At 42.2% G+C, this 25615-nt stretch overlaps 1 protein-coding gene across 1 annotated transcript in view; it reads left to right on the top strand.

The window, feature by feature from the left end:
• Positions 1 to 25615, top strand: part of SYNE2 (spectrin repeat containing nuclear envelope protein 2) — a 200260-nt gene that overhangs the window by 137894 nt on the left and 36751 nt on the right. Inside the window, exons 84-98 of the mRNA XM_009273371.2 lie at positions 1307 to 1483; positions 3275 to 3430; positions 5065 to 5214; positions 7598 to 7768; positions 9681 to 9814; positions 10125 to 10329; positions 12319 to 12498; positions 13975 to 14103; positions 14664 to 14818; positions 15165 to 15312; positions 16542 to 16636; positions 18009 to 18243; positions 19670 to 19864; positions 20646 to 20771; positions 22816 to 22971. Coding sequence (XP_009271646.1) covers positions 1307 to 1483; positions 3275 to 3430; positions 5065 to 5214; positions 7598 to 7768; positions 9681 to 9814; positions 10125 to 10329; positions 12319 to 12498; positions 13975 to 14103; positions 14664 to 14818; positions 15165 to 15312; positions 16542 to 16636; positions 18009 to 18243; positions 19670 to 19864; positions 20646 to 20771; positions 22816 to 22971 — 2412 coding nt within the window. The remainder of the gene's footprint in view (positions 1 to 1306; positions 1484 to 3274; positions 3431 to 5064; positions 5215 to 7597; positions 7769 to 9680; positions 9815 to 10124; positions 10330 to 12318; positions 12499 to 13974; positions 14104 to 14663; positions 14819 to 15164; positions 15313 to 16541; positions 16637 to 18008; positions 18244 to 19669; positions 19865 to 20645; positions 20772 to 22815; positions 22972 to 25615) is intronic.

Genomic DNA, 25615 nt, shown 5'->3' with positions numbered 1-25615 from the left:
ATTTAACTAGAGAACAGGGGTTTTGAATATTATGTTTCATCAAAAGAGATAACCTGCTAGGAAAGAGGGACAAGATGAACGTCCCTGCAGAGAGAGGGGCTGCAGCAGACTCTTGGCTCTGTTCAGACGCTAAAGCACCAATGGCAGAGGCCGATTGCCCCAGCCACTGGAAGGATTCAAGCCATGCTTTTACCTCCATAGATGCCAGGGAGCCCAACCTCAGGGCATGAATCCCTACGTATTTTGCCGTAGGGAAAAGAGCCGTATTTTGCTCTGCCCTTGCAGAGCTACCGAACGGTGCTCTGGGCTCAGACAGGATGAGAGTTCTGTCTGCAGCTGCAGTTCTCAGACACTCTGGTACTGCACGTAAGGCAAGTGCCAACATAAGCATTTCTTTCAAAGTGCCTTAGTATAGCAGATATATAACATTTTGGTCTATATCAGTTGGATTTGGAAGTTGGAACAGGTAGGTGAGGTGCTGTTTTTAACCCTTTGGATATCTAGAGATCAGTTTGTAGATGTACCTTCTGCACTTGTCAGCCATGTGGGGATGTGTATGCTGAGAAGAAAGCTGGGATGAGGGTCACGAATTCCTACAGGGAAGCAGCTATGGCTTCAGTACCTCTACTGTGGTATTCCCTGGTGGCCTTTTTATGGGTACTACTATATACAATGAGGAGCCCTTCCTCTCCTTTTCTCCTAAGACCTTCTGAAATAAAAGGCATTCCCTTATGTTGTTCTCACTTTGTGCGTAGTTTTTCACTCATCTATCTCAGTGGGCAAAGACACTGGTGCTGGAGGACACTTTTTCCTCCCAGATATTCTGATATTCTGTTCCAATATTCTATTCTGATACCAGGCATTTTGATAAAGGAGCACAAGCTCTTGTCTGCACTTGTCTGTCAGTTGCAGGAGTGTGGGAAGGCCTCGGTCTTAGCCTAATCTGGTCCCATGGCAGTGTGGTGGTATTGTCCAATGGATAAAGTACTGGGTCTGGTACCCCTAGGTTTTATTCCCTGCTCTGGCGCTAGCCTGTTCTTACCTTGAGCTACCCATGTAATGATAGTGATCTTCTGCAAAAGTTTCAGTGGATGGAAATAGCTACACAAACATAGAATGGTAAAAATTGAGAATTATTCCTACAGCCAGGTCTCTTTCAGAAAAATATCTTAGACCATGGTTCAGAATAAGCCATGAATGTCCCATAACTATGCCTTGAAGCATCATTGGAACTGATCAGATTAAAACTGCCAAACTAACTGTTTTACATTTTTGTTCTTTTTTTTTTTTCCCCTCCCCCCTCCAGGAATATATGATGGAAATGAACTTTAAACAGTGGATGGTAGATTTTGTTAACCAGTCACTCTTGCAGATGAGCACTTGTGATGTGGAAAGCAAGCGGTATGAAAGGACGGAATTTGCCGAGTGTCTTGGAGAGATGAACCTGCGGTGGCACAGGCTGCAGGCGTCTCTGAACAGAAAGGTTTGATTGAGTTCTCATTGCTTTCTCTCACAACTCTGATCTTGCCTGTGCCAGTGCTCTGTATTTTGCAAGCAGCCTTTCTCCCTGAGTCTGAAAACGCTGTTGAACACAGTGAGACTCCCTGTGCTCTCTGCTGTCTGTCCATCCTGCTGTCTCATGGGCAGCCTATGGAGCGGTCTCGTAGCACATCAGCTATCAGGTGGTGGGCAGGCATCCAAACCTCAGCAAGGTCTGGGAGGATAAACTCTCCTGTAACTCGCAGGGAGGGAAAATAGACAAAAACTGCTCTTCATGACAGCCTGGCATTTACCCAGTATTAGGTGGAAAAAATAAGATTCCTCGTATGAAGAAAATACAGTCAGTGACATGTCAACAAGGAAGACCTATATTGAGAAAACTATGAAAAAGGAAGAATTCAGGGTAGTGTCTACAGGGGAACCTGTTAGTGAAATCTGTTGAAGCTTTGGGGTGCTGTGAAAGTTGGGGTATTTAAAACTTCATGGGAGAAAACACTGGATGGTTTGTGGAAAGGAGAGGTGCTACACTGCTTGATACAAACAGCCCGGCCCTGCTCAGCAAACAGCACCAAAAAAGCAAACAACCCCTCCACATGCCATACGATGGGAATGAGAAATAGGGATATATTAAGCTACCACCCATTTTCCTGTTGTAGCAGTTGGATTTGCCAAAAAAGTAATTATTAAGTAAGTAGCGTTGACAGCTGTATTCAGATGGAGACATATGACCCTGCTGGAAAAGGCGCAGCAGGGATCTGTTCCCAGCCCTGCTCCAGCCCTCCTGGTTTCACTGGAAATGGGTTACTCTGTGTCTGTGTCCTCCTTCTGCAGTAATGAAATATGCTTTCCCAATGGAGTGCTTTGAAGATCAGCAGCTGATAGGCAAATTCTACATGTAGAGTAACTATACCAGCACATCTTCTGTGTTTCTCTGTAGAAAATCTGTTTCAGGCAGTGCCTCGGAATTACTTTACTCTAGTGAGGCTAGAAATAATCCATGCTTCCAGAATTAGATGCTGGTGCTTGTGTGCCCCAGTGCCCAGAAAAGCTGGTGTGACTCATGCAATATGGAAAAGACCAGGGGAAGGTTAGCATCCCAAAATGCAAACATGAGGCTGCTGGAACAAATCCCTCTACCAGCACATTCCTCTTTCATCTCTGTTTCTCTCCTGAACTTACAGGGCTTTGGGAGAAGCTGCCCTCCCTGAATCCAGATACAAAGACTGCTGAGCAAACAGAAAATTCCCAAATTTTTCTGACTCAGAAAGTCTTCCAGAAACATTTTCAAGTGGAAAATTCAGTTCCTGCACAATTGAAAATTTCCATGTTGAAATTTCAATTTTGTGGGAGAAAAAAGTTATCTTCTCTAACCGTTTTGAAGAAACTGCATTCTAAGATATAATGGATCCTCAGGGCCAAAATTGAAGATAGGAGACTTGAGGTCCCTTGCTTATTAGTAACTTTGTTGGTGTGTTTTAGGGAGAATATGGGTTTTCAGACTCCATATGAATGTGCCCATGTAGCCCAGGGTCCCCCAACTTGTCAGGTCTGCAGGTTGCCAGCTCCAGAACCCACACTGCCTTGTTTCCTTCCCAGGGAAAAGGTCAGATCCTAAAGAGCCAGTAAAACTTTTTAGCTTTTCCTTTCAAAATATTTTCTCCAAATAGTATTTTCAGTGTATATATTGTAATCTTAAATTTTGTCGTGGAAGGGGGAGCCCTGTTTCTGCCCACCTCTAGGTTTAAGTAAGTTAAAACAGTTCTGTAACTTTCAGATACAAGACCTGCAACATATTTTGGAGGATATTACTGAAAATGAGAACAAAGCACAGACTCTACGCAACTGGCTGGAAGCTCAGAGTGATCGACTGAGATCTTTACAAACCCCAGCAAGTCTGATCTCTGCACAGAACACATTAGATGATTGCAAGGTAAAGCATTATATGTGTGATATTATTGTAAAGACCGTATTTAGCACTTTGCTGAAGCCAGACTAAAGAATTGCACAGATTTTAACAGAAAAAAATGTAAAGGAAGTTGCCATTTCCTAGAAGAATACTACAATGTAATTTTAATTAAAGCATGTTAGGTTCAGGTGATAAAGAACTAGATCCACTTTTAATGTGAAATGCTATTTTATGGTTTTTTCCTCCAATTGAAGATGCATCTGCTGTTGTTCCATGGTATTTGGAGTGTTGTGCAGCAATATTGTAGATCTTATTCTGAGATGCCCCCAAAAGAAGTAGCAGCTCTCAGTTCAGCACAACCATGGCAAAAGCTATTGATTCCATTAGTTTGAAGAGCTCTGTGGTGGCAGTGTCATGGAAACTACACAGTCCCATTTGGAAAAATAGCAAGCCTCTATACTCCTGCCCTAGAATGTAGTCTCTCTGCACCAGCCTCCAGAATCTGGGTATACTTTGGTTTTGTTGTGTTTTTCTAGGCATCAGTTCCCTCAAAATTAGTACAGGTGCAGCCAGGTAATAATTGGCTCCTATTACTCTGACAGTCTGCTGTTTTCATTCAGTACAGCGTTCCCTCTCTATTTTTTAACATGGAATATTTGTTCTTTGATTGCCATGGTTACATGTCTCTCTCTGGTAGTAGGCTGCTTTTATTGCCTAGAGTGCTCTGTTATACACCAAGTTACTTGTCTCTCTGAAGCACTCTGAAACGTATCAAGGGGCCAGAATGGAAGAAAGACACAGGGTATCTTTGACTAAAACACTAACCTGCTCACAGCAAGGTACAGTGCTAGGATGCAGGTGGCTAAAATGTTTCATTAAAATTAATTTGCTCAATAAAAATGAGGTCCAAATTTGAAAACGTTTTGAGGACAGTAAGTGTGGGGGGGGAAAGGTCATGGCTTTAAGCGTATTGTTACAGGAAAATGTTACGGCCCATTGTGCGTATGGATATTTACTCATGTTGTGAAGAACTTATTGCTGAGCTTTCCCCAGCATGTCAAGACTAGCTTATAATCTTGCTGATTGTGTTAGGGGAGAAGTTACTCTCCCAGGCATCTCCATTGATTTCAGTGGGGTTTCTCACATGGGAGAAAGCCTCTGACTAAGAGGACAAGCTGAAAATAGCTCTAGAAGTTGTTAGGATGTCAGGGACCCTCATATTGCAAAATCAGTTCCTATCTTACCTTTGTCTGCTGGAGCGGAGGAGGACCCGAATGCTAATCTGTCCAAGGAAGAGTTCCGCTGCATTAATAAAAAACTCTTTGCATCTGGAGAGGTACAAAGAGGAATTAGCTGCTGATGGTGGCTGAGGAATTAGCTCCTGATGATTTCCTTCCCAAGCATGATGTCCAGTGCTCATGCTGACACTAAATGGACTGATTCTAGCTCTACCTGCAGGAGACTTTCTAAAGCAGCCACTGTCATTTTGAATTCTTGTAAAGCAGTTGTTCTGTGAGAGGTGGTGTTGCATGGCTGAAGAATTACACAGAATTGGTTTTAAAGAAGGAATGTTTATCTAAGCTTCTCACACAGAAGGTTTTTTCTATGGTCTCATTAAAAGATCTTATCTTCCTTTTTTTTTTTCTTTTTTCATTTAGGAGCTAGAAAATCAACTCACAACTAAATCCAAAACTCTTGATGAGCTCAAACAGAGTTTGGCTTTGAATGGTAGTGCAGAACAAACCCCAGAAGCTCTGTCTTTCAAGATAGCTGAGCTGTGTAAAATGGTGGACAGCATTGTAAGCCAGGTAAAAGCTTTGTTTGCATTCAGATTTCCTCCAGTACATATTCTTACCACTAGTGTTACTGTCTTCTTCATGGGATGGCAGGAGCTGGTACAAAAAAGATGCAAAGTATTTCTTACTCTTAATCTTAACCTTCCTAAGAACTTCCTTTTAAGTCTTTACCATAACGTAAATTAATATATTTCCAAGGCTGAGAGAGAAAAAAAAGTGTGATCTCAAAGTAGTTTGAATAACGAGGGAGGAGGGACAGACCCCCATCTGCAGTTTAAGAAAATAAAGAAATAGCATTGCTATTTTTCTATCAAGTTGAAAATGGAAACCTTAAACTCTCTTACTCGATCTGCTTCTCGTTCATATCCTGGTCTTTTTCTCCCCTGTAGTACACTGGTGGAAGCTGCCTACTCCTGCCCCATTCTCACTGTAGCATTTCTGTCTCCCAATTACTCTTTCATCCACACACCTGGATGGCTTTTGCTGTCTTCAAATCCTGTGTAGTTTCCAATTGCTTCAAGGAGAGTCTGGCAGATTGGTTCCCCATGCAAATTGACTCCCCAGCAATTTGCATTTATACTTACATTATCTTTATACTCGGAACTGATCTTTTTTATCTAGATGTAATTGATAGGTGCAAAATATATAATAATGAGTACATTTATGGATTTAAATTTGTGATAATAAATAACCATATACTGTAGAGGATTATACGTGATGCAGTGATTGTGTTTATAGTTAAGATTCCCTTACACTTTCTATTATAAACGCCTTGCTTTTGTTCCTCAAAACTTTGTGAAACCTGAACACTTTTGCTTGAACTCTTCCACATGAGGTGTCAGTCCAGGATGGGTTTGCTGCTTCTTGTTTTAGGTTTCAACAGAAATGATGCGGCTGTTTCTTACCAAGAAAGCAGAGAAAATTTTTTGTGTGTACATGCTAAAAGTTTTCCCTTCCGCTGTAGAGCTGGAGATTGAAATTGGCAGGATTGACAGCCTAGTGCTTTTTTCTTCTTACAGTCACCATGGGTCACGTTAATTTTAGTATTTTTATGACTTAAGTATCGAACTTACAAACTACAGAATGTTCTTACAGCCTAGTTGTCTGCATGTGCAATGAAACACCGAGTGCGGCTTTCTTCCCACGGGTGACTGCTCTCAACAGAGCCAGGCTGTGATTTCAAATATAGGTCTAAGGATATGTGGTACTGTGATTGTATTGTCCGTAGGTTGATCTCAAGACTGTGAGTCTGTGGCCCAGAGGCATTTCACGAGCACGATGTCTTTCCGTCTTCCTTGTGTGGGCAGTAATTAGCTGCAGGCTACAAAAAGCAATTAGAGATTCCTCCCACCTATACCACGATTCAGATGAGAATAGGGATGATTAATCCATCTACTCCTGTGTACCTGGAACTAGAATACTAGGATACAATGATCCATGCAGTCTATTTAGCCTGCACTGTGGTGTAGAAAAGTCTTAATCTTCCATTGTGTGGATGCATAGTCAGAACTGAAATCTGGCATCTGGCTTTGCCAGGTCCTATGCAGACATGCTTGTTTGCTTGCCTGGTTTTCATGCTCTTCTCAAAGCATCTGGTACTGGCATGACTGAAAATAGATATTGAACTAGATGAATGTTTTGTCTAACCTGGGACGTGCCTTATGTACTTACCTGATACAGAGGGATAAAAATGGCAAATCACACTGAAGGAGGACTGTGGTTTTGTGTTTGCAATGTCTAGGAGTATGTGGCAAATGGAAACCATGCTTGCCCCTATATAGATTAAACAACTGTAATAGTGAAAGAGACATAGAAAACAAAGAGGATATCCATCATTTAATTTTATATGAGAATCCTGAAGTTCCTACACTGCGATTCAGGTGGGCCTGCATTATTAGAGCACAATGGCATAAGAGGGTTGATAGCTCTCCAGAGTATTGTAGTAGCGTCTTCTTCCATACAAAACAATTTCTGTTCAAATTTTCATTAAAAGGAAACTTGATCTCTGGATCAAACTATCTGCTTCCTAAAAAGATTAAGGCTCTCAACTTCCTTCCACTTCAGGTTGATTTTCGCAGGAAGGAATAAGCAGTTCATTATTTCAGTACTTTTTACTTTTTGGGGCGTTCTGGAGTTGTGGCTGACAGAATAGTGCTACCTTGGACTCTGGTTAAATTTTTATCTCCAGCAAATTCTTATACTTCACTCTAAATACTGTTTACTGCTTGGTTTGAAGCCTGCACAATTCCTTACCAAGTAGGAAAATACTCCAACTTGTGAAATTCTTGTGGATTGTCATGGAGTGAGCATTGAGCTTAGATTTTTAAGTCAATTTAAAGGTGATTTATATGTCAGGACTACCAAAGAAATAGTAACAAAAGTGGTTCGTTTGCAGGTTGCACAGTTAAAGACCTCAATGCAGTCAATACTGGAGCAGTGGAGAGCGTATGACGAAGTTTATGCAGAAGTCAGCCTGATGACGACAAGATATTCGTACTGCATAGACCAGTGCAAACCTTCTGTCATGTCATTGGAAGCTTTGAAAAAACAGGTCAAAACTCTCCAGGTAAATCTACTGAAGTTGTCTTATTTCTGTACTTCCTTCTGTGCCTTTAAAGAAATACACAAACAAACTCCACTGAAAAAAAGACAGAAAAATTTATCTGAGCAACTTCCTCTTTATTATAGTGCCATTGAAGTCAGTGGAATATTTTTTTTCCCCTCCAGAGGCACTGAGGACTATTTTTAGACTTCTTACTCTATTTAGCACATAAGTTCAACTTTGGTGCAATTTAGGTACCAAGGTTCAAGAGAGAAGTACACATCAGCTGCTACCATGTCTGCCTTACTGTGGGCTAGCAGAGCCTCCATTTTGGATTGCAAAGATCCCATGTAGTTTTAGTCTTCTGCACATGCTGGAAGGCATCCCCATATGAATGGCATCCTCATGCTCCCTTGCACTACAGAGTCCAGATGGGTATGTGCACTCCACCACCATCCCTCATGCTAATGTCTACTCAGTCCATGTCTAATCCACATCGACAGCAGGAAGTTTGACTGAAAATGCAGCTGACAAAGGAAAACCTAATGCCATCGCTGTATGTGTTTGCCTAAAGGTTACTCACCATTCAGGTGAAAGCTGTTGGTACTCAGCTCATTGGTTGAAAGGAAATTTGTCCCTTTGCTTGCGCTTCCCAGGGAAATGCCCTTCCATAAGTCTGTAGCGTAACCTGGAAGGAGATGCCTGTGCATCGATGTTGGGACTCAGTGCAGAAATGAAGGGGACCTGGGAGAAAATTGGCGAAGGGACCATGTCTCTACATCTGTGATTTGAACACTCTTCTTGGGGTACTATGTCCCAGCCACTGTGCCAGTGACCACTGGCACATTTTGCATTAAAGTGTTACTTGCATTAAAGCATCTTTCCACATATAAACAGCACTGGAGTCAATGTCCAGGACCCAGGATTCCCCATCCCAAAAGCTGTGGCTTGGGTTGGGTGGGTGCAGCAGCCCTGGGTCAGAGCAGGGGGATCCACGAGCCTGGCATTTCCCATTCCTCCAGCACGAAGTCAACTGTTCAGTCACCCTCCAGAGAGCTGGAGTTCTGCGCAGCCTCTGAATGAGGCTGGGCATAAATGCCGGGCGTAAATGCTCTGGATCGTCCTTCTGCTCTGCTTGGCTATGACAGAGTCTAAGTGGGGCATCTAGAGTAGGCAGTCAGGCTGGCCCCAGGACTGAACGTTTTACAGATACGGCTAAAATCCCCTTACCTGGCTTAAAACGAGTGTTGAAAGGCTGTGTAAACACTCCCTGTTTTGGTGTAAATAAGGCCTGTTTTGGTTTATTTTCAAGTTATACAGAAGTGGTGCAGGACAGACTGAGGCTGTGAATCCCGGTTACGTGTCTCTCGGCAGTAAAGCCTGCATAAGCGCTTTCCACCCTCACCTGGGGACATGTAATAAATGGAAGGAACTGGGCACCTTCTTACCTCTTTCCTTCCATCACCCTCTTTATTTTTAATCTGGATCAGTTCACAGATACGATCCACGGCAGGGTTCTGCAATTGCCTGTATCAGGAGGGGGAACATGCAGCCGGGAACAGGAGTTGTCAAGCCAACTTTACTACCAGTAGAAATTTCCCTGAAACAGTGGCTTAAATAAAAACATTTTTGGTTTCTAGTGAATTAATTTAATCAGTTCAAGGCTGTGGCTTTGTTAAATGAGCTATTTCTTTAAGAGCAAATAAATTACCTCAGTTTAAAATAGGCCTCCTGAATGATTTTTTTTTTAACTTGGACCATTTCACCTCTCTTTTAGCTTCCTAATTTTTGGGATCAGGTGTTACATTTTTCACAAAAATTTTAATCTGTGCTGCAAACGTGTGGCATTATTGCTACCCTATCCCTACCAATCTATAGGGGAAGCTATACTTAGGTCGTTCATCTCCACAACTAATTGCAATAATCCATTTTGCAGTCTCTTCAAGATGAATCGGAGAACAGTGAAGAAAGTTGGGCTAAGCTCCAGGCTGCTGCCAGTAACCTGAAGAAAAACTGTTCCCCCTCCTTTGCAGAGATTATTGAACAGAAGTGCATGGAGGCACACGCTAGGTAAGCTTGGGAAAAAGACCCCCAGTTATTAGTATTTAAAAAAACCCAACTTGCTGAGGCAGGACTTGAACGTCTGTCAGACTTTTAAATCTATATTAATACGACTCAGCTGTCTAAGGGTACCTGTGTGAGGAGTAGCTGATACTACCTTTTTTGTGATGGATCACAGAGCACAAAACGGCGCTCTGTCAGCGGGCTTTCAGTAACATGGGTATGAATGCGAAGAAACTCCCACAGGAATCCTACACCAAATCATATTCTGGAGGAGAATCTACTACGAAAATGCTCTTATCCTTTGATATGTTGGCAGGTGGAACTCAGTAAATGAAGACATCACAGATCAACTGCGGGCAGCGCAAGCGACCCTGCAGCTTTGGGAGCCCTTCGATACTTTATGCACTGAGGCAGCAGCCAAGTTACAACAGTACAAAGAGCAGTGCACTCAGCTCTTGGATGCTCACATGCCTGAGGATAACATGATAGAAACCCTGAAGCAGAGAATACAGGATATAAAGGTACATGAATATGTTTCTGCTGCCTGGTACAAACCAGGATTTATTTTTGAGAAACAAATCAAAAGAACACCTTGTTCTCCCCCCCTCCCCCAAATCCAGTCAGTGGAAAACATAAAAGTCTGTGGGTTTTTTCCATTAACAGGCACCTTTGTATTTCCTTTAAATACTTTGACCAGATCCTGAGACTAAACCAAACTAGAGTTAGCATAGGATGAGAAGAGAGAAGAAGGGAGCAATCATATTCCATCTCTGCCCCTTTCTGTTCTATACAAAGAATCAGGCCTGTGTTGGAAGGAATCATTAAACCAAAAATTATTTACTTTATGGGGCACTGCTTGGGAGGAGAGATAATATCTACTAGAACAATAGCTGCGGTAAAAAGACCAGTTTTCCTGAACACAGGACCTTCTTGAGGTCTTCTACAGTCTTCAAAGTGGTTTTATTTGGGTTTGGTACTTTTTTTGGCCTGGTCTGATAAGTTCACAGATTTCTGAGCTCATTAGATTATTCAAAATGCTTCTGACTTTAGGCAAATGAGATCTCATGCTGAGACCACAGGGTACATTTGACTCTCTCAGGAAGCAAAGCTGTCATTAGGTTCTGACATTTCTGGTTTCTTCAGACTGCAATAAAGAAATATAATAATCCTTATTTCAGGACAGAGCAATGATTCATCATGCTTTGTGAACCTCTAGCCACATATTGGAAGAAGTCCAAAGTACTCCATTTTGTATGTGGCCAGTTAAGAAACTTTACATTATGGGAAAGAGAACTCATATTTCTTCCTGTGTCAGAAACAACTGACAGCAGTAAAGCTTAGACCAAAACATTTTCACTTTCTTCTGATCTATTAATGGCTGTGACATACATTCATCAATATGTCAGCAAAAAGGTATCACATTTTCTGGAAATTTTTTGGAAGAGTTTTGCACCTACTAAACAAGGCATGACCACTAGAGTGCCATTAGCACTGTAGATCTTGTCCTGGTATGTGTGGATAGGACACACGGAATTTATTGTCGTTTTTTTGAAAGCGGTGAGTTAGAAGAATGGGGATCAGTGATATGGCATATGAGTTACGTGTATTTGAAAATACACGTGTGTTACAAAACTGTATTTTAATCTCTCTAATCTTTTCCTCTAGTATATATTAGGAAAGATTATGGTTTTATGGAACTCTGTCGCCACAATAAATGAAAATAAAGTCCTATATGGAGAGTAAGAAATCAAAATGGGTTATTTACTAAACGGCTGAAGTGGCAGTTTACAATATGATCCATTCCAAAGAGCGGGGTCAGAAACTAAGAGCCATTTTGCTTTTTAGGGAAACATGTCTGCTCTTTGCTATCCATCAAAATTCTTTGTTCATTACTCACAGATAAGACAAGATACAGTGGCAAATTCCAGGGGGTTTCATGGCTAAAAGTAAATGACAGTTGTCCAGGTCTAAAAAAAAAAAAAAATCAAGTACATTGAAGGAGTGTAAAATGACTCCCTTTGTTCTTGAACTGCCTTTAGAGTTTAATTTTATAGCATCATTTCTGTAGTAAAGGTAAACAAATAAAATCAAAACCATAGTCCTCAGTCACTAAGGGATCCAAAGTACCGGTATGTTTGTAACATAATAGCATTTCTCATCTGCAGCATGGGCCAGTTTCTCCATCTGCTAGTGTAAATCCATTCTGTAGAGAGGGATATTCTGATTTCTCTCCCTAATCTCCTCCATAGCAGTAGTATCCCACTGCCTGAAGTCACTGGTGTTCCATTGAACTTTGAACTGTGCCTTTCCCAGCACTAGAGTCAGTGGATGCAATTCCCATTATCCTCCGAGTAAAAGACTGAAGCTTTCGCCATAGTTGAATTTGGCTCCCAGAGGAGAACAACAAAAAGAGCTTAGTTACAGCAACAAAAGATACTAAATGAAAGTGGCACATGAATGACGATCTGATTCATTTGCTGACTTTTTTTTCTTTCCCCTTCTCTCATCAGAATTTACAGCATGGCCTTCAAAACATCACAGGATGCCGTACCCAGATTTCTTTGCTGGCTGATAGGATAAAACAGCAGGCTGGGACAGCTGCACAAGCCTTTCTTTTGGAGAAGCTGCAGCCGCTCCAGAGAGCATCCTATTTGGAAAAGATGTTGCAGAGGAAGTTAGATGAATTTGAGGTATTTTTTTGAATATTAAATTAGCTGTCAGTGTGAGGTAACTTCTTCACTAGAGCCCTGTGTGAGCTACCTTCTTCACTAGAGCCCTGTAGTTCTTGAATTGAAATGAAATTTCAATAAAATAAAACTTGACAGTATGATCAACTATATAAAGAAATAATACATAAAGCGAGAGGGACAGGTGAAGGAAGGGTTTCACCCTTCTTACCTGCTTGTGTTGCTCTAACAAGTCTTTGTAAGCGGACCTATTACAGTCAAGCAGTATGGGACCCGCAGGTGATTAAAGGTTAGGAAATGTATTTTTATTTTATGAACTTCGAAGTAAGTTTTAAACTTTCTCAGCTCTGCCTTGGAAAAAACCTAAGGGCTTCAGTTTGCTTTGATAAGAGTGCACACAATGTACCTAAAACCAAAGAGAAAACTGTGGTTATTTGATGTAATTTTGAAGACCAGATTCACATCCCTGTTCAGGCAGAGTAGGGAGGGACCTGGGTCCAGGCTTCCCCGTATGATGCTCTGCTCACAGGAGTGCTGTGGGATTGATTTCCCCTCTCCGCAGGTATTCCTGAGAAAACTTCCAAGCACATGTACTGCTGTACATTTACTGATGTAAAACTAGTCTCTTCCTGTGAAAAAGTCTGGTTTCAATGAATTGTTCTGTTCTAAAGTAAACCCAAATTCATCAAGAAATTTTCAGCCAGCTCTATTTATAACTCCATCTACCAGCACAGTTCAGTGGCTGGAAGCCAGATATCTTTGTGAAGATAACAGATTTCTCATATTCTCTGGGAACTTCTCGCTCCATGAAAAATTTCATTTCTGGGTAGTTATTTTCTCTGGTGTAACCCTGTAGCATTACCACAGAACTGTCTCTCCCCACACCAATTTTTGCCATTCAATCCTTATAAAAGTGTTGCTGTTTCAGTGTTCTTAGAGATGCAGAGCTTAATTCTTGCAAGAAAGAAAAAGCTTCCCCAGTGCTCTTCTCCCTGACCCAAAGAAACCAACACAGTGAATAAAAAAGTCGAATTCCAGCCCTGGTTATTTCTCTCCGCAGAGCTCATGTAATCTGCACAGCCTTGGCTGTGGGCACAGGGCAGCAGGCCCTGTGTGTAGCTCAAAGGAAGCTCATTTTCACAAGTTTCTTCCCACTGATAAACTAAGTTTTGGCTTTCCAATTTCACAATAAATCAAACAGCCCAAAGCTACAAAAGCATTGCAGATGCCCCTATTCTTTCCATATATATATGAATCTCTCAGGATTTAGAGATTCAGTTTCTGGCTCTCTGCTTTGGCTTAAATTTTCCCCTTATCCAGTGCAAAAAATGAAAAAGTTCAGTTAGTGAGTTATAAATACATTGGAATTTGGATTTAACATCTGTTTGTTTTCCTGACAGTACAGCTTATTGCTCCTTTTTGTATACCGAATATGAATATTAAATCATAATTAATGTAAATATGCAATATTCACCCTAGTTCAATCTTTTACAACTGGAGGATTTCAAGAACTGCCTTGAAACGCTGGAGGGTTGTGTCAAGAATTGCACAGATGCCTTCGATAGTCTCTGCCTAGAGGGAGAAACAGACAACTCAGAATTGCTCATGGTATGTTTGGATTCCCAAGTACAAAAAGATACATACTCAAGATTTAAGTGTCCATAGGATACTAGCTCTTGCCTACTTCAAGAAACTCTTTGTGTCCTAAGTGTTGTAGTTATAGCACTTCCATCAGAGTAACTATAATCTCATCCAAAACACAAAAAGCAATGATTTACATCCATAAAAACTCTAGATATGCATTGCAGGCCAAATGCCTGCATGGAGGGGAGGAAAATCACATAGATTTGGGGTTGATGGGAGATTTTTTTCCCCATCTTTGCTCTGGAGCTACCCTGTGGCCCTCAATGTAGGGTACAAAGTAAATCTGCAAGTGCCAGCTCTTGAGTATCTGTTCAGTACTGTTGGAAAAGTGGGCCCTGTGTAAGGGAATTGTGACTTTTTTGTTTCCTATATTCTTTGAAGTTAACACAGAAATGTTGGGGTTTTTTGGGTTAGCATTTTGGATGCATAACATGCAGATGCTTCCTACAGAAGAGGCTTCTATATTTCTTTGAAATGAAAGAAAGGCAGTATTTTTTGCAATTAATTTATTTTTTTACTTCCAGAATCACACACTGGAGCTTGCTGCACTTTCTCCAAGCATAGAGAATTTGAATGAAGCAAGCATTAAGGTGCCACTCAGTGACTTCACCCTGAAGAAAATGCAGAGCCTGACTCGGCAGTGGAGTCAGAAAACAGCAGCTGCTCTGGAACGCTGCAGGTCCGAAATGCAAACAAAAAATCACTACTAACCATTTTCTTTTCTGTGAGAAAAATCAAAGCCAAATTAAAGCATGGGAAGTCTTGCAGTCTGTTCTCAGCTTTCTCAGGGGCTTTCCAAGTTGAATTCCTGCCCTTTCAACTTACTCCAGATTATTCAGTGGCTTTTTGTATTCCAAGTCACTTGAAGCAAAAATCTGGATGTTCATAGGTGAAGAATGTAGCAAAGTGCCAAGCAAAATCCTACTATGTTAGTATTGCTAACTACCATGTTAGACCATATGCAAGCATATCTAGAAAAACAAGCACCAACACAATAGTTTCTGATGATTTCTTTTGTTTTACAGTGTGCTTGAGGGAACTCAAAATGATGAAAAGAAATTCTTTCAGAAATGTGAAAACTGGATGAAATTCCTAGAAAAAATGAAAGAGGCCTTAAAAACAAATATTCCAGGACGGTTTGAAGAACTGCAGGAGCAACAGAGGGTATATGAGGTAAAGCTAACTCTAAAGATGGAAGCATCTTCTTGAATGGTGAAGGTGGGGGGAAATCACTAGAAAATACTATGCCTTTTGAAATTAGATCTGGGCAGAGTTTTACAGAACATTTCACTCTTGAAATGTGGCCTTGTATGTATTCAGAGGAAAACTTTGAAATGTGAAAATCCTTTTCCAAAATGGATGGATCCCTTTTTGCAGGGATCAGACCTTTAGGAGTGCGTCCTCAAGTGTTGCGTCATGGAAGTCCTAGATTTCTCCAACCCTGAGGTTACTCTCCTGTCTGCCTGTCCTACAGAGCTGAAGCCTGTGGCCTGTGGCAACTAGCTAGGCAGTTTGCTGGCGATCTGTCAGGAACCTTACCAGTTTCTGGAAGAACTGCATTTAAAATGAAATGTTTTCACAGCATATTTCCATTTTGACCAGTTATAAGATTTTGGTGGAAATCTATTTCACTGGCATTTTTCCAAACACTTCCTATTTGTTATAGAGAGATAGTGCTTCACGCATGTATGACAGCATCCATTCAGAGGAGAAGGTACATTGCATACTACCAGTAGCGTGTGGATGCAATTCTAAGCAAAGTGTCTACCTATAGACTTTGTCCTAGTGGTGGGAGGATGGAAAAGTAACCAAAATGCAGAAAAAAAATCATGTGGTAAATGCTAAACATCATGAACGGTTAGGGTGAGCTTTGTGCTGCCGCAGTGGACCACAGCTTCCCACTACCCAAAGTACTGCTGCTAATTCCACGGGGTGTTAAGTCTCTGTGTGTTAGTGATATTCATTAGGGACCACAGAAAGTTATTTTCTCTCTTTTACTTAGACCTCTCCAATTCATTCATTGCAATGAAATTATTTATAGAATGAACTTTTGATATCGTTGTGATAAAGAGTAAATTCTTATATGTAGCTTTTTTATACCTTTTCTATGGGTTTCTGTCTAGATTGCATTTCTCATTCATGAGTCCAGCAAACTTTAGGCTTCAAATTACCTGTAACATACAGCTCCTGGTGGGTTCTGCTATCACATATGTGCAAATTACACCTGGTATCCAAAAAGCGTGGTATCTTTTAGGATGCATTTGACGCTAGCACTTGAAAATAATAGAGCTTTCAGCATTTAAAACTAAATCAATGCTGTCACTCTAGAGGAGCAGAACCAGCTTTCATAGCAAAAGTTGTTCAGTGAAGAGTTAAAACTGTTGTTCTCATGGTATTTTCAGATGCTGCAAACTGAGATTTCCATAAATCAGCAGACATTTAATTCTATCATAGCAAAAGTTCTACTCTCCTTGGAATCCAGAGAAGCAGAGAAAAGGTAATCTATTTGTTTTGCTCCCGAAGATCTTGGTAATTCAGTGAATATGCTCTCTTCCTTGCAGTTGGTATTGAATCTTTGCTCTCATGAGTACACAGACCCAAATTCTTGACTGGGTTTACTCTTTAAATAACCCCCTAGCACATTTTGCAGAAGTGTGAGGAGGTGCAATAAGAAACACACACAGGTGCCCTGGCCAGACTGCATTTTGGGTAGTAACTGGATGTTCTGCCTAACAAAAATAATTGCTCCTGGACAGGAGGCTTCCTTTCTACTGCTACCCTGCAGTTGTTGAAACTAACTGTGGTCGAGAAGCTACCTTCCTGCAGAGGGTAATGAGGATGCTGCATATGAAGGATCCTTCCTCTCTTCCTAGGCCTTTCTACTTTTTAAAGTGCAGAGGTGTGAGACTATCCACGTTGCCGCTGGCACACATGACAGGGCATTGAGTCATTGGCCACGCAATCCAAAACTTACAGTAGCTAAACCTGTTTTTTATCAGAGTGATCTTATACTTTTCTCTTAATCAATGGAGAGTGAGAAGGAGCAAGTAATATTTGTGAGCAGAGGTTCAGCTGCCTCAGGCATTTCTGCTGTGAAGACATTGCCCCTCTCTGCCAGAGCTTGCTGCTCCCAGAGAGTTGGCAGGACAGTGTGTGTGCTCCCCTCAGCCACTTCAGTACGACGTCCATAGCTTGGCTTAAAAATGCCAGGGAAGGTAGGGCTAAACTAAGCAAAGCTGCTGGATTTTTGTGTTGAAGCTAGCCCCACAAACACAGGTGTTTGTATAAGAGCTAACCTGAGGGCCATGGCCTCCTGCAGAGGAGCAGAATTGGTAGATGGGGCTTGTCTTAACCACTCCAGCTAGATCTGCTGGATTATCTAATCACGTTGTAGGAGAGGCCAAAAAACTGCTTGAATGGGTTCAATAACAACACAGAGCCTTTTCACTTTGCAGTTAGGTCCTGCTGCTGTAGGATACAATAATGGTTGAACTCCAGCTTACAGCCTGGTAAAGGCACAGATCAATTTTGCAGCATAATCAGAGATCTTGTCTCACTTGCATTGACTTTCTTCTTCAGAGAAGTGTTTAGTGCATATTGTTTCTGTGATTGCTGTACTAGGTATGTTGCTATACCAAAATCACAAGAATGACTTGCATTATCCATTCTTGTACCACGTAAAAGTGTTTTTGGATTGCTTAAAAGATGGAATACAGAGAGCAGGGCTGAGCTTAGGGCTGCATAGAGCTTTTTGCATAGTTGGGTATTGTAATTGGCATACAATATTGCAAATGGAAATCCATCACAATTATTGTAAAATGCAGCCTTGAGGTCAAAATATATTAACACTCAACACTTGTCGTCTTCAGAACGGAGTTTATTTCCAAACTCACGTTGCTGAAAGAGCAGTGGCAGAATGTTATCCGGATGGTTCAGCAGAGGAAGAAAGACATCGATGGACTCGTGAGCCAGTGGCAGCTCTTCAGGAGTTCCCTGCAGAGCCTCAGCAGATTTCTTGCTGATACAAACAGCTTCCTCATAGCTGTGAAGAGCCAGGACTGTTATAGCCTTTACCAGCTTAGAAATCTAATTCATGATTTCAAGGTACTGTATTTATTTCTCATAAATCTAAAATCTGGGTTTTTTCTCAGACTGAAACAACTTCTGTCCAGTAAGGTAAAAAGCTTTAAAATCACATGCTTTTTGGGGAAAAAAAAACTTGCTGACACTTTTTCTTAAAGCTGAGCACAGATGAGAAAATGGTGACATTGTGAAAGGCTCATTATACTAGGAAACTTCCTGGTCAACATTGTCATTTAGTAGCCTTGTATGCTTTATAAATATTACTGATATGAACATGGAAATGCAGGGTGCCAGGGAGATTAGGCAGGAACCCTGGTCAGCAGGTACCCTCTAGGTCTGTATGCACCTTACTGACACGACTGCTGAATGCAGGCCTTGCAGTTTGCCTGAAGGAAGCAGGCACATATGCGGCAAGACAGGCCACGTGAGTCCTGTGTGTGCAAGGATGGGCAGGAGGTGCCGGGAGCAGAGGATAAAGCACTTGCAAGGGGGTCTGTCCCTGGAGCCACCACTCCAGGATGCACAGACCTGGGCAGCAGTTCTTCAGGGTAGTGAGTTCTGCATTTTACGTGCAGTGGAAAAAAGTATTTTCCTTTGTTAATTTTGGGTATCTTGGTTTTCCATTTAATTATGCACCTCTTTGTTTTATAAGAAAGCAAAAACAAGCAGTGAACATGATTGTTGCTTAAGGCAATCTAAAACCTTTCAAAAATATGTTATTGAATGCTATTTGCATGGGCCAAGATTTATTGTGTTCCCACACGCCTAATGTTGATGGATTAACACATTACCAGTATTCCATTTGGCGCTTGTCCTATTTATTTCATCTTTACTTTTACCTGCTGTGTAAAGATGATTTTCAGTGGATTTTACAAGTTAGTGCTCATGCTTTTCCTTAGTGAGAAAAGCTAGAAAGTCTTCTCCCTCCTACTCCAAATTGCCTTCCCTCCTGCTGTTGTTTTACAGAAAGAAACAATGATCATATCTGCTTGTGTTATAGACCAGTTCTGTTGTAGGCAAATTATTATTGATGGCTTACTTCACTTGGAGCATGTCATGATTAACAGAGCTGTTATCTCTGAAACATTTGTCTTAGTTGTTGGTGCTAGAGGTGCTAACAGATCTTAAACTGCTTTTTTTATTCTGAATAACTCATACAACTGAATTTCCATCTTTTTGTAACTGCTGCACTTTTACTCTATAGATTCAGTCTGTGAAAAGCTATTGTAGAGTTTTATAGATCAGAAGATCAGAAAGAATCTGATTTTTCTGAAATTAAAAAAGCAGATAGGAAAAGATCTATTCTCATTACTCTTTCATGAATGTGAACAAACTAGTGCCTTGCAACTCCCTTTGTGAGTCTTCACTTCTTCCCAAATGAACGCCAGTGTGCTTCTAAAGCTTGCTAAGAACAGCTTAGAAACTTAATTTTTTTTTTCTTTTAAAGAGTAAGGCAGTGATTCTTCAGAGGTGGCAAGCCATGTACTCCTTAATCATCGATGTTGGGGAGAAGTTGCGCACTGTCTCTGATCCCGAGACCAACGCTGTTCTCCAGGAGGAGCTCAGCCAGTTACAGCAGAGTTGGGGGGACACCCAGGTCCAGCTGGAGAAGAAGAAGATGCAGCTCAGCAGCACTCTACAGGTAGATGATGCCCTCCACAGGGAGGAGCGGCACCTGCTTCTCTGGCATTGTGTCTCGAGAGGTCCCCTGCCCCACCGTCCCCAGGGCTGAGCTCTGTAGCAACAAGGCAAATGTTGAGCTGCTGCTCGCTGCTGAGAGGCTCTGAGGGAGGTGCCTGTCATGTGCCATCAGAACATGTGGGAAGCTAAAACTATGGTCTCCTGATTCTCCAAAGGAAAATGGAGTTGGCATCCATTTCTTGCTACAATGTATGTTCCCACTCTGATTGTTCTGATGCTCCCCGTGGCCTGGACCTCTCTCCTGCTTCGGGCTGCGAAGCCTAAGCTAAAATTTAGCTTAGAGGGAGTTACCATGACTTGTTGCTTCTCCTGTTGTTGCACCTCTAAACAGAAGGGTAGGTCATACTTATTTCCTTAGAGCAATGAATTTGCTTTCATGGCTAGACAGCACACAGGTATGTCTTAAAATTGAATACTGTCATCAATATGATCCCCAGCCCAAAAACTACGCTTAAAAAGCCTCTCAGGTTGGACAAAACAAAATGAGCAGAAATGCTCTGTAAGGCAAACCTTAAATACAAGAGAGGGTTCAAGTTCTGTAAATCCATGCATCAAGTTCTTGTGGGTGGTACTATGTATCAAAAAGAAAATTCAAATAATCAGAGCACATGATTATTTACTTCAGTGGGTTGAAGAGGCTATTTTGTAACATATCCATATGGTCCAACATGTCACGATAAAGTATCTTCACCATTTATAACTTCCTGGGTCTCCTGGAGCAGAGCTGGGACTGCTGTGAAAAGCAAACCAAGGAATTGGAAAGCAGGCTGCGAGAGCTAAAGGAGAAAGTAAAAGATCCACTTCCAGTTGAACATGAAGAGCCCTACAAAGCCAAGGAACACATTAAGGTATTGAACAGCCATATTGTATTTAAATAGATGTAGTCTTTGCACAACACCTGATCCCTGTAAAATCAGTTTTCCCTCTTACCTGCTCTTCTGTGACACTGAATTTCTCTCCTTTATACCATCCTGATTGCTGCCGATCTTCACAGTCCAGCTGACCAAGAAGATTACGTGTAGAAGTAGTAAAATTTGGAATTTTTTTTTCCTGCTTCTGCTCCCTTTCCACGGTCTGAATTTATAAAATAAGCAGTTCCTCAAACAAAAGGGAAAAAACTCCCTGGTCTCAGCTCGATTGGCTGCTATTCTAATGGCTGAATCTCCCTTTTTGTTTTCCAATCCATTTTGGACAGGGAGCTCCTCAGGCAAGAGACCTTGTAAGTCTGCAAAGCACCATGCACACCTGCGGGATCTGAGAATAATTAAAGAGAAGGAAAATTTAAGAGTAAGGGAGTGGCAAAAGCCCTTGCAGCCCACAGTGCACCAAGAAAATTAAATAGCAAGGAAAGCATTTCCAAGGGATAGGAGACATTTTGTCTGGACTGGTCAGTCTTTCATCATGCCTTTATTAAGTGAATTGTTGACCTGTGTAGTGGGAACAAATAAGCTTATTAACGAGCCAAGGCTTTGAACTCATTATCAGCTGTCTGAAATCTTCCTTGTGAGTGCTGGCTGCCTTTCCCACAGCAGCAGTCTTGCTGTAGCCCTGAATTATTTGTGAGATGGCAGCACACACCTCCTGCCTCTTATTCCAGTAAGAGAAATTCAGCCGCAGAGGCGTCAGGATCAGACAGTGTCAGTGAGAAATTCAGCCGCAGAGGCGTCAGGATCACAGTGTCAGTGCAGTTGCTGCTCTTGGGTGTCACAGTATAATAAAATAAAGGACCAAAATGGCATGGGGGAGAAGGGACCTCCTTTCCTCTCCCTGCATTTCACTCTTCTGTGGAATAAAGCTGTTTTTCTCTCAGGCCTGGACATTATACGAGGCTGGCAAAGTCCCATGAAATTCCATCATTAGCTCCATTAATGCAGAGATTCAACCCTTGTTAAGACATATAAATGCACATGTGCACATCTGAAGGGAGTAATTTGTTGTGAGCTCAGGTAAATTTTAGTCTCAGGTTTGTTTGGTTTTTTTCCTCCAGTGTTGAAGCAGATCAGATTTTTTTTTTTTTTTATGATTTAGGTAAGTGACTGGATCAAAAGACCTGTGAAATGCTCGCAGGGCTTGGAACCAGCACACTTCTCCTGATACAAACACTCACAATTTTTTTCCCTTTAAAATGAGACAAATTGGCTCCTCTGTAAGAGCTTTTTTTATTAGAGGAGCCAGTGACACTTCCCAGCAACCACCTTGCAAAATGGGACCTAGTACCTCTTGTGTAGAGTATCATGTTTCCCAGCTGCCTGCAGTGGTGTCTCTGCTTTTTAGGTGACAATTTTAACACTGATAAGGAAAATGCATAACCTTGTTATAAAGGGAAAGGGGAGTTGGGGGAACAAAGCAGAAGAGAGAGCGTGTTTCTGTGAATGAGCAGTTTAAAAGCACCACATTTCTGCCAAATCTGATGAAGTGCCTGTGAAATCATTCATTAGAGAAGGGAACCAATTTTGGTTTTTTAGCCTTTAAATAAATAACCTGAAATTGGAATGAATGCAGGTGGAAAGCAACTTGGCCAAAATAATAAAAAAAAAAAAGAAAACCCAAAGAAGTGGGCACGTTCCTTCCTGGATGTGAAACCCCAAACGCTGCCCTGGAGCATGGGGAGCTGCAGGGGGCCAGGTAGCGTTTCGGCACTTCGGGATGCAGCGGAGGCTGCTGCTGCACCAGTTAATCGGCAGCAGCTCTGCCCTGGGCTCCAGCGGGCTCCGAGTCAGACCCTGAGCCAAATACACGGGGACCCCATCCAGTCCAGCTGGAGAGCGCTGCACAAGCGGCTGCACATTCCCCTCCTCTCCTCCCCCACAGGCCAGGCAGGGGATTAACGAGCAGGTTTGGAAACCAGAGGAGCTTAGTGCCAAGGTTTGTTCTGGGTGCGTTTCCATGCAGGAGCTGGAGCAGTCGCTGGCAGACTGGGCCCACAACATGAAGGAGCTGCGGGCCATGAAGGTGGAGCTGGCTCACTGCATCCTCACCGAGGACATGATGGTGCTCAAGGAGCAAGTTGAACATTTGCACAGGCAGTGGGAAGAGCTCTGCTTGCGAGTAAGTCTTCTGCCTCCTCTGGGGTTTTATAGCGGGCTGTCCATAGGGCCTGGCAGAAAAGGGGGAGCGGGTTAGCAGGAGGGATTTCTCTTGGGGCCATGAAGGTGGAGCTGGCTCACTGCATCCTCACCGAGGACATGATGGTGCTCAAGGAGCAAGTTGAACATTTGCACAGGCAGTGGGAAGAGCTCTGCTTGCGAGTAAGTCTTCTGCCTCCTCTGGGGTTTTATAGCGGGCTGTCCATAGGGCCTGGCAGAAAAGGGGGAGCGGGTTAGCAGGAGGGATTTCTCTTGGGAGTGGCTCACATTTGCAGTCTTGGGTGGGGATGGGGCTTCTCCTGGTGCAGCTGACCAGGGCTGAAGTTTGCCCTTTGTTTCCTGGACACAGACTGCTGAGATTTTATTTGCAAACCCTTTGTAACTGGTGAGTGCCTGAATTGCACAGAGCTCAAATGCAGCTGTTTACTGAAATGGGTGGCGGTGGGAGAGGGATAGAGGGATAAACACAGGAATTGCCTGAGGGCATGAAGCAGAGGGGGAGGTCTTTGCAATGTGATGTTAAAAAAAAGTGTCAGGAAGAGTTGATAAAGAAAACTTAAATGTGTTTAAATACTGACTCCTTGGGTTTAAGCACATTAAGAACTGACTTGTTTTTTCTGTAGCAGTAAAATACTGTGAAACATTTGCATTCTTTGTGGCTTGTTGCTATATTACACTTAATTTAGTGCTGCATGTAAAATTGCTGGGGAACATTTACCAGCAAAGTCACATGAACTTGATTCATTAGGTTATTATGCAGTTTGAATGTGTGTTTACTTTGCCCTGTTAACAGGATTGGAAGAAGTAAAATACTTCGGGGTCTTAAGTTACTCTGGATGGCTCTACGTGCCAGCAAGCCAAACTCTTGCCTCTCTTTGCTCACAAGTCAATAGCTTTTATTTTACAGTTTGTAAAGAAGTATTGAAGTGGGTTAGTATTTCGTGTCTAACCCTTACTCAGGCAAAGGTAAAGCAATCTTGGTGGGAATATTGCCAGAGTAATGAACAGCTATGCTTATTTCACAAACTTTGGTGTGATGAAATAGTTATTTGGATTTATTTTTTGCGTTGCAATGAGAAAGAAGAAATTCGTATCTTTGCCTTAAACTGGACGGTTAATCTACAACCAGTGTTTTCTCTGTTACTGTTTCTGAACTCTGAAAATAATGCCAGAGACACCCTCCCCCCTCCTGAGGAATATAGGCCATTATTTTTAAATCAAAATGCCTGAACCATTCTCCTAATGGGAATCTGTAGTTAAGCCTATAAATGAGAGAACTTTGTTGTTTTTCCTTTTTTGGTGAACTGCTGATGCCTGCTGTTTCAACTGTGGTGAACAGCCCTGAAAATTAAGCTATCTTTTGTATGTACCCCACTACAGTCTATCCAAGCAGTAATTTCCTGTAGTAATTTAAGTTCAGATTTTATTCAGAATTTCAATTTTAATTTCCTGAGGGAACAACGTTTAGTTCAGTCTATCTTGGAGAGAAGAAAGGGGTGACATTAACGTGACTGTGTTAGGCACACAAAAATCTGTAGTGGGAGGAATGTATTCAGTGCTGCAGCAGAGGGACATACTGAAATGTTTACACAGCCCTAATGTGCCCCGGGAGAGCCTGCACTGATGCTCAGCATTGGACAGGAGGGTAGGAAAGCAGACTTTATCGGTTCTGCTGCTAGCACGACTGCTTTGTTTTGGCTAACAGGAGTCAAGACGTTTTGTGTGAAAAAAAATCTGCAGTGTAAATGTAGAGAAGTGAAAGCCTTTAAGAGCGAGACGCGGCTGTAGCCACGGGAGTGGGGCAGCCAGATGCCTGTGCCGGTTGGGGCAGGGACACAAACACACTTAGTGAACAGATGCACTCAAGGGATTAGCGTTTACATAGCTGCCCTTGCAAGGTACATGTAGGTCAAAGATTTAACTATTCATATCAGTGAGTGTCCTGTCCTAATGAACACTAGCATATGGGTTGGGCCTGGACCTTGATATTCTTTTAGCCTCCCTTGGGAATGCTCAGATTGCTCCTGCATCATGCTGTGGATGCAAAATGGAGCTGGTACCGGGGCAGCTGGTCCAAGGAGAAAGTGCTCCAAGCAGTGTCTTGAAGGTCTCATGTTCCTAGAAGCTTGTCTGGGATGTTTTGGCTCATTCCTGTTTTACCCCCAGTTTGCTTTGCTTAGCCAGTTAAAAGGTGGTTCCTGCTCTTAAAATCCTGCCTTGCCCCGTGCTTAGCAGGCAAAAACGGAGTCAGGATCATTTCAGGATTTAACGATGGTTTTGCTGACATGCATAGTCTCTTCTTCTACTGACCAAGTTAACTCATCTCTGCAACTTGGGAGATGCTGCAAGTGGTAGAGGAAGGAGGAGGGATTTACCCTTCATCTGGATGTCTGTAAGGCCTTTGACACGGTCCCCCACAACATCCTTCTCTCTAAACTGGAGAGGTATGGATTTGATGGGTGGACTGTCCAGTGGGTGAGGAATTGGTTAGATGGTTGCATCCAGAGGGTAGTGGTCAATGGCTCAATGTCCAGATGCAGATCGGTGACGAGTGGCATCCGGGTCCGTATTGGGACCGGTACTGTTTAATATCTTCATCAATGACA

Source organism: Aptenodytes forsteri, unplaced genomic scaffold (assembly GCF_000699145.1).
Source record: "Aptenodytes forsteri isolate BGI_AS27 unplaced genomic scaffold, ASM69914v1 Scaffold479, whole genome shotgun sequence".
NCBI classification, from domain to species: Eukaryota; Metazoa; Chordata; class Aves; order Sphenisciformes; family Spheniscidae; genus Aptenodytes; species Aptenodytes forsteri.
The sequence above is the reverse complement of the archived record's forward strand: the minus strand, read 5'-3'. Positions and strand labels throughout refer to the sequence as shown.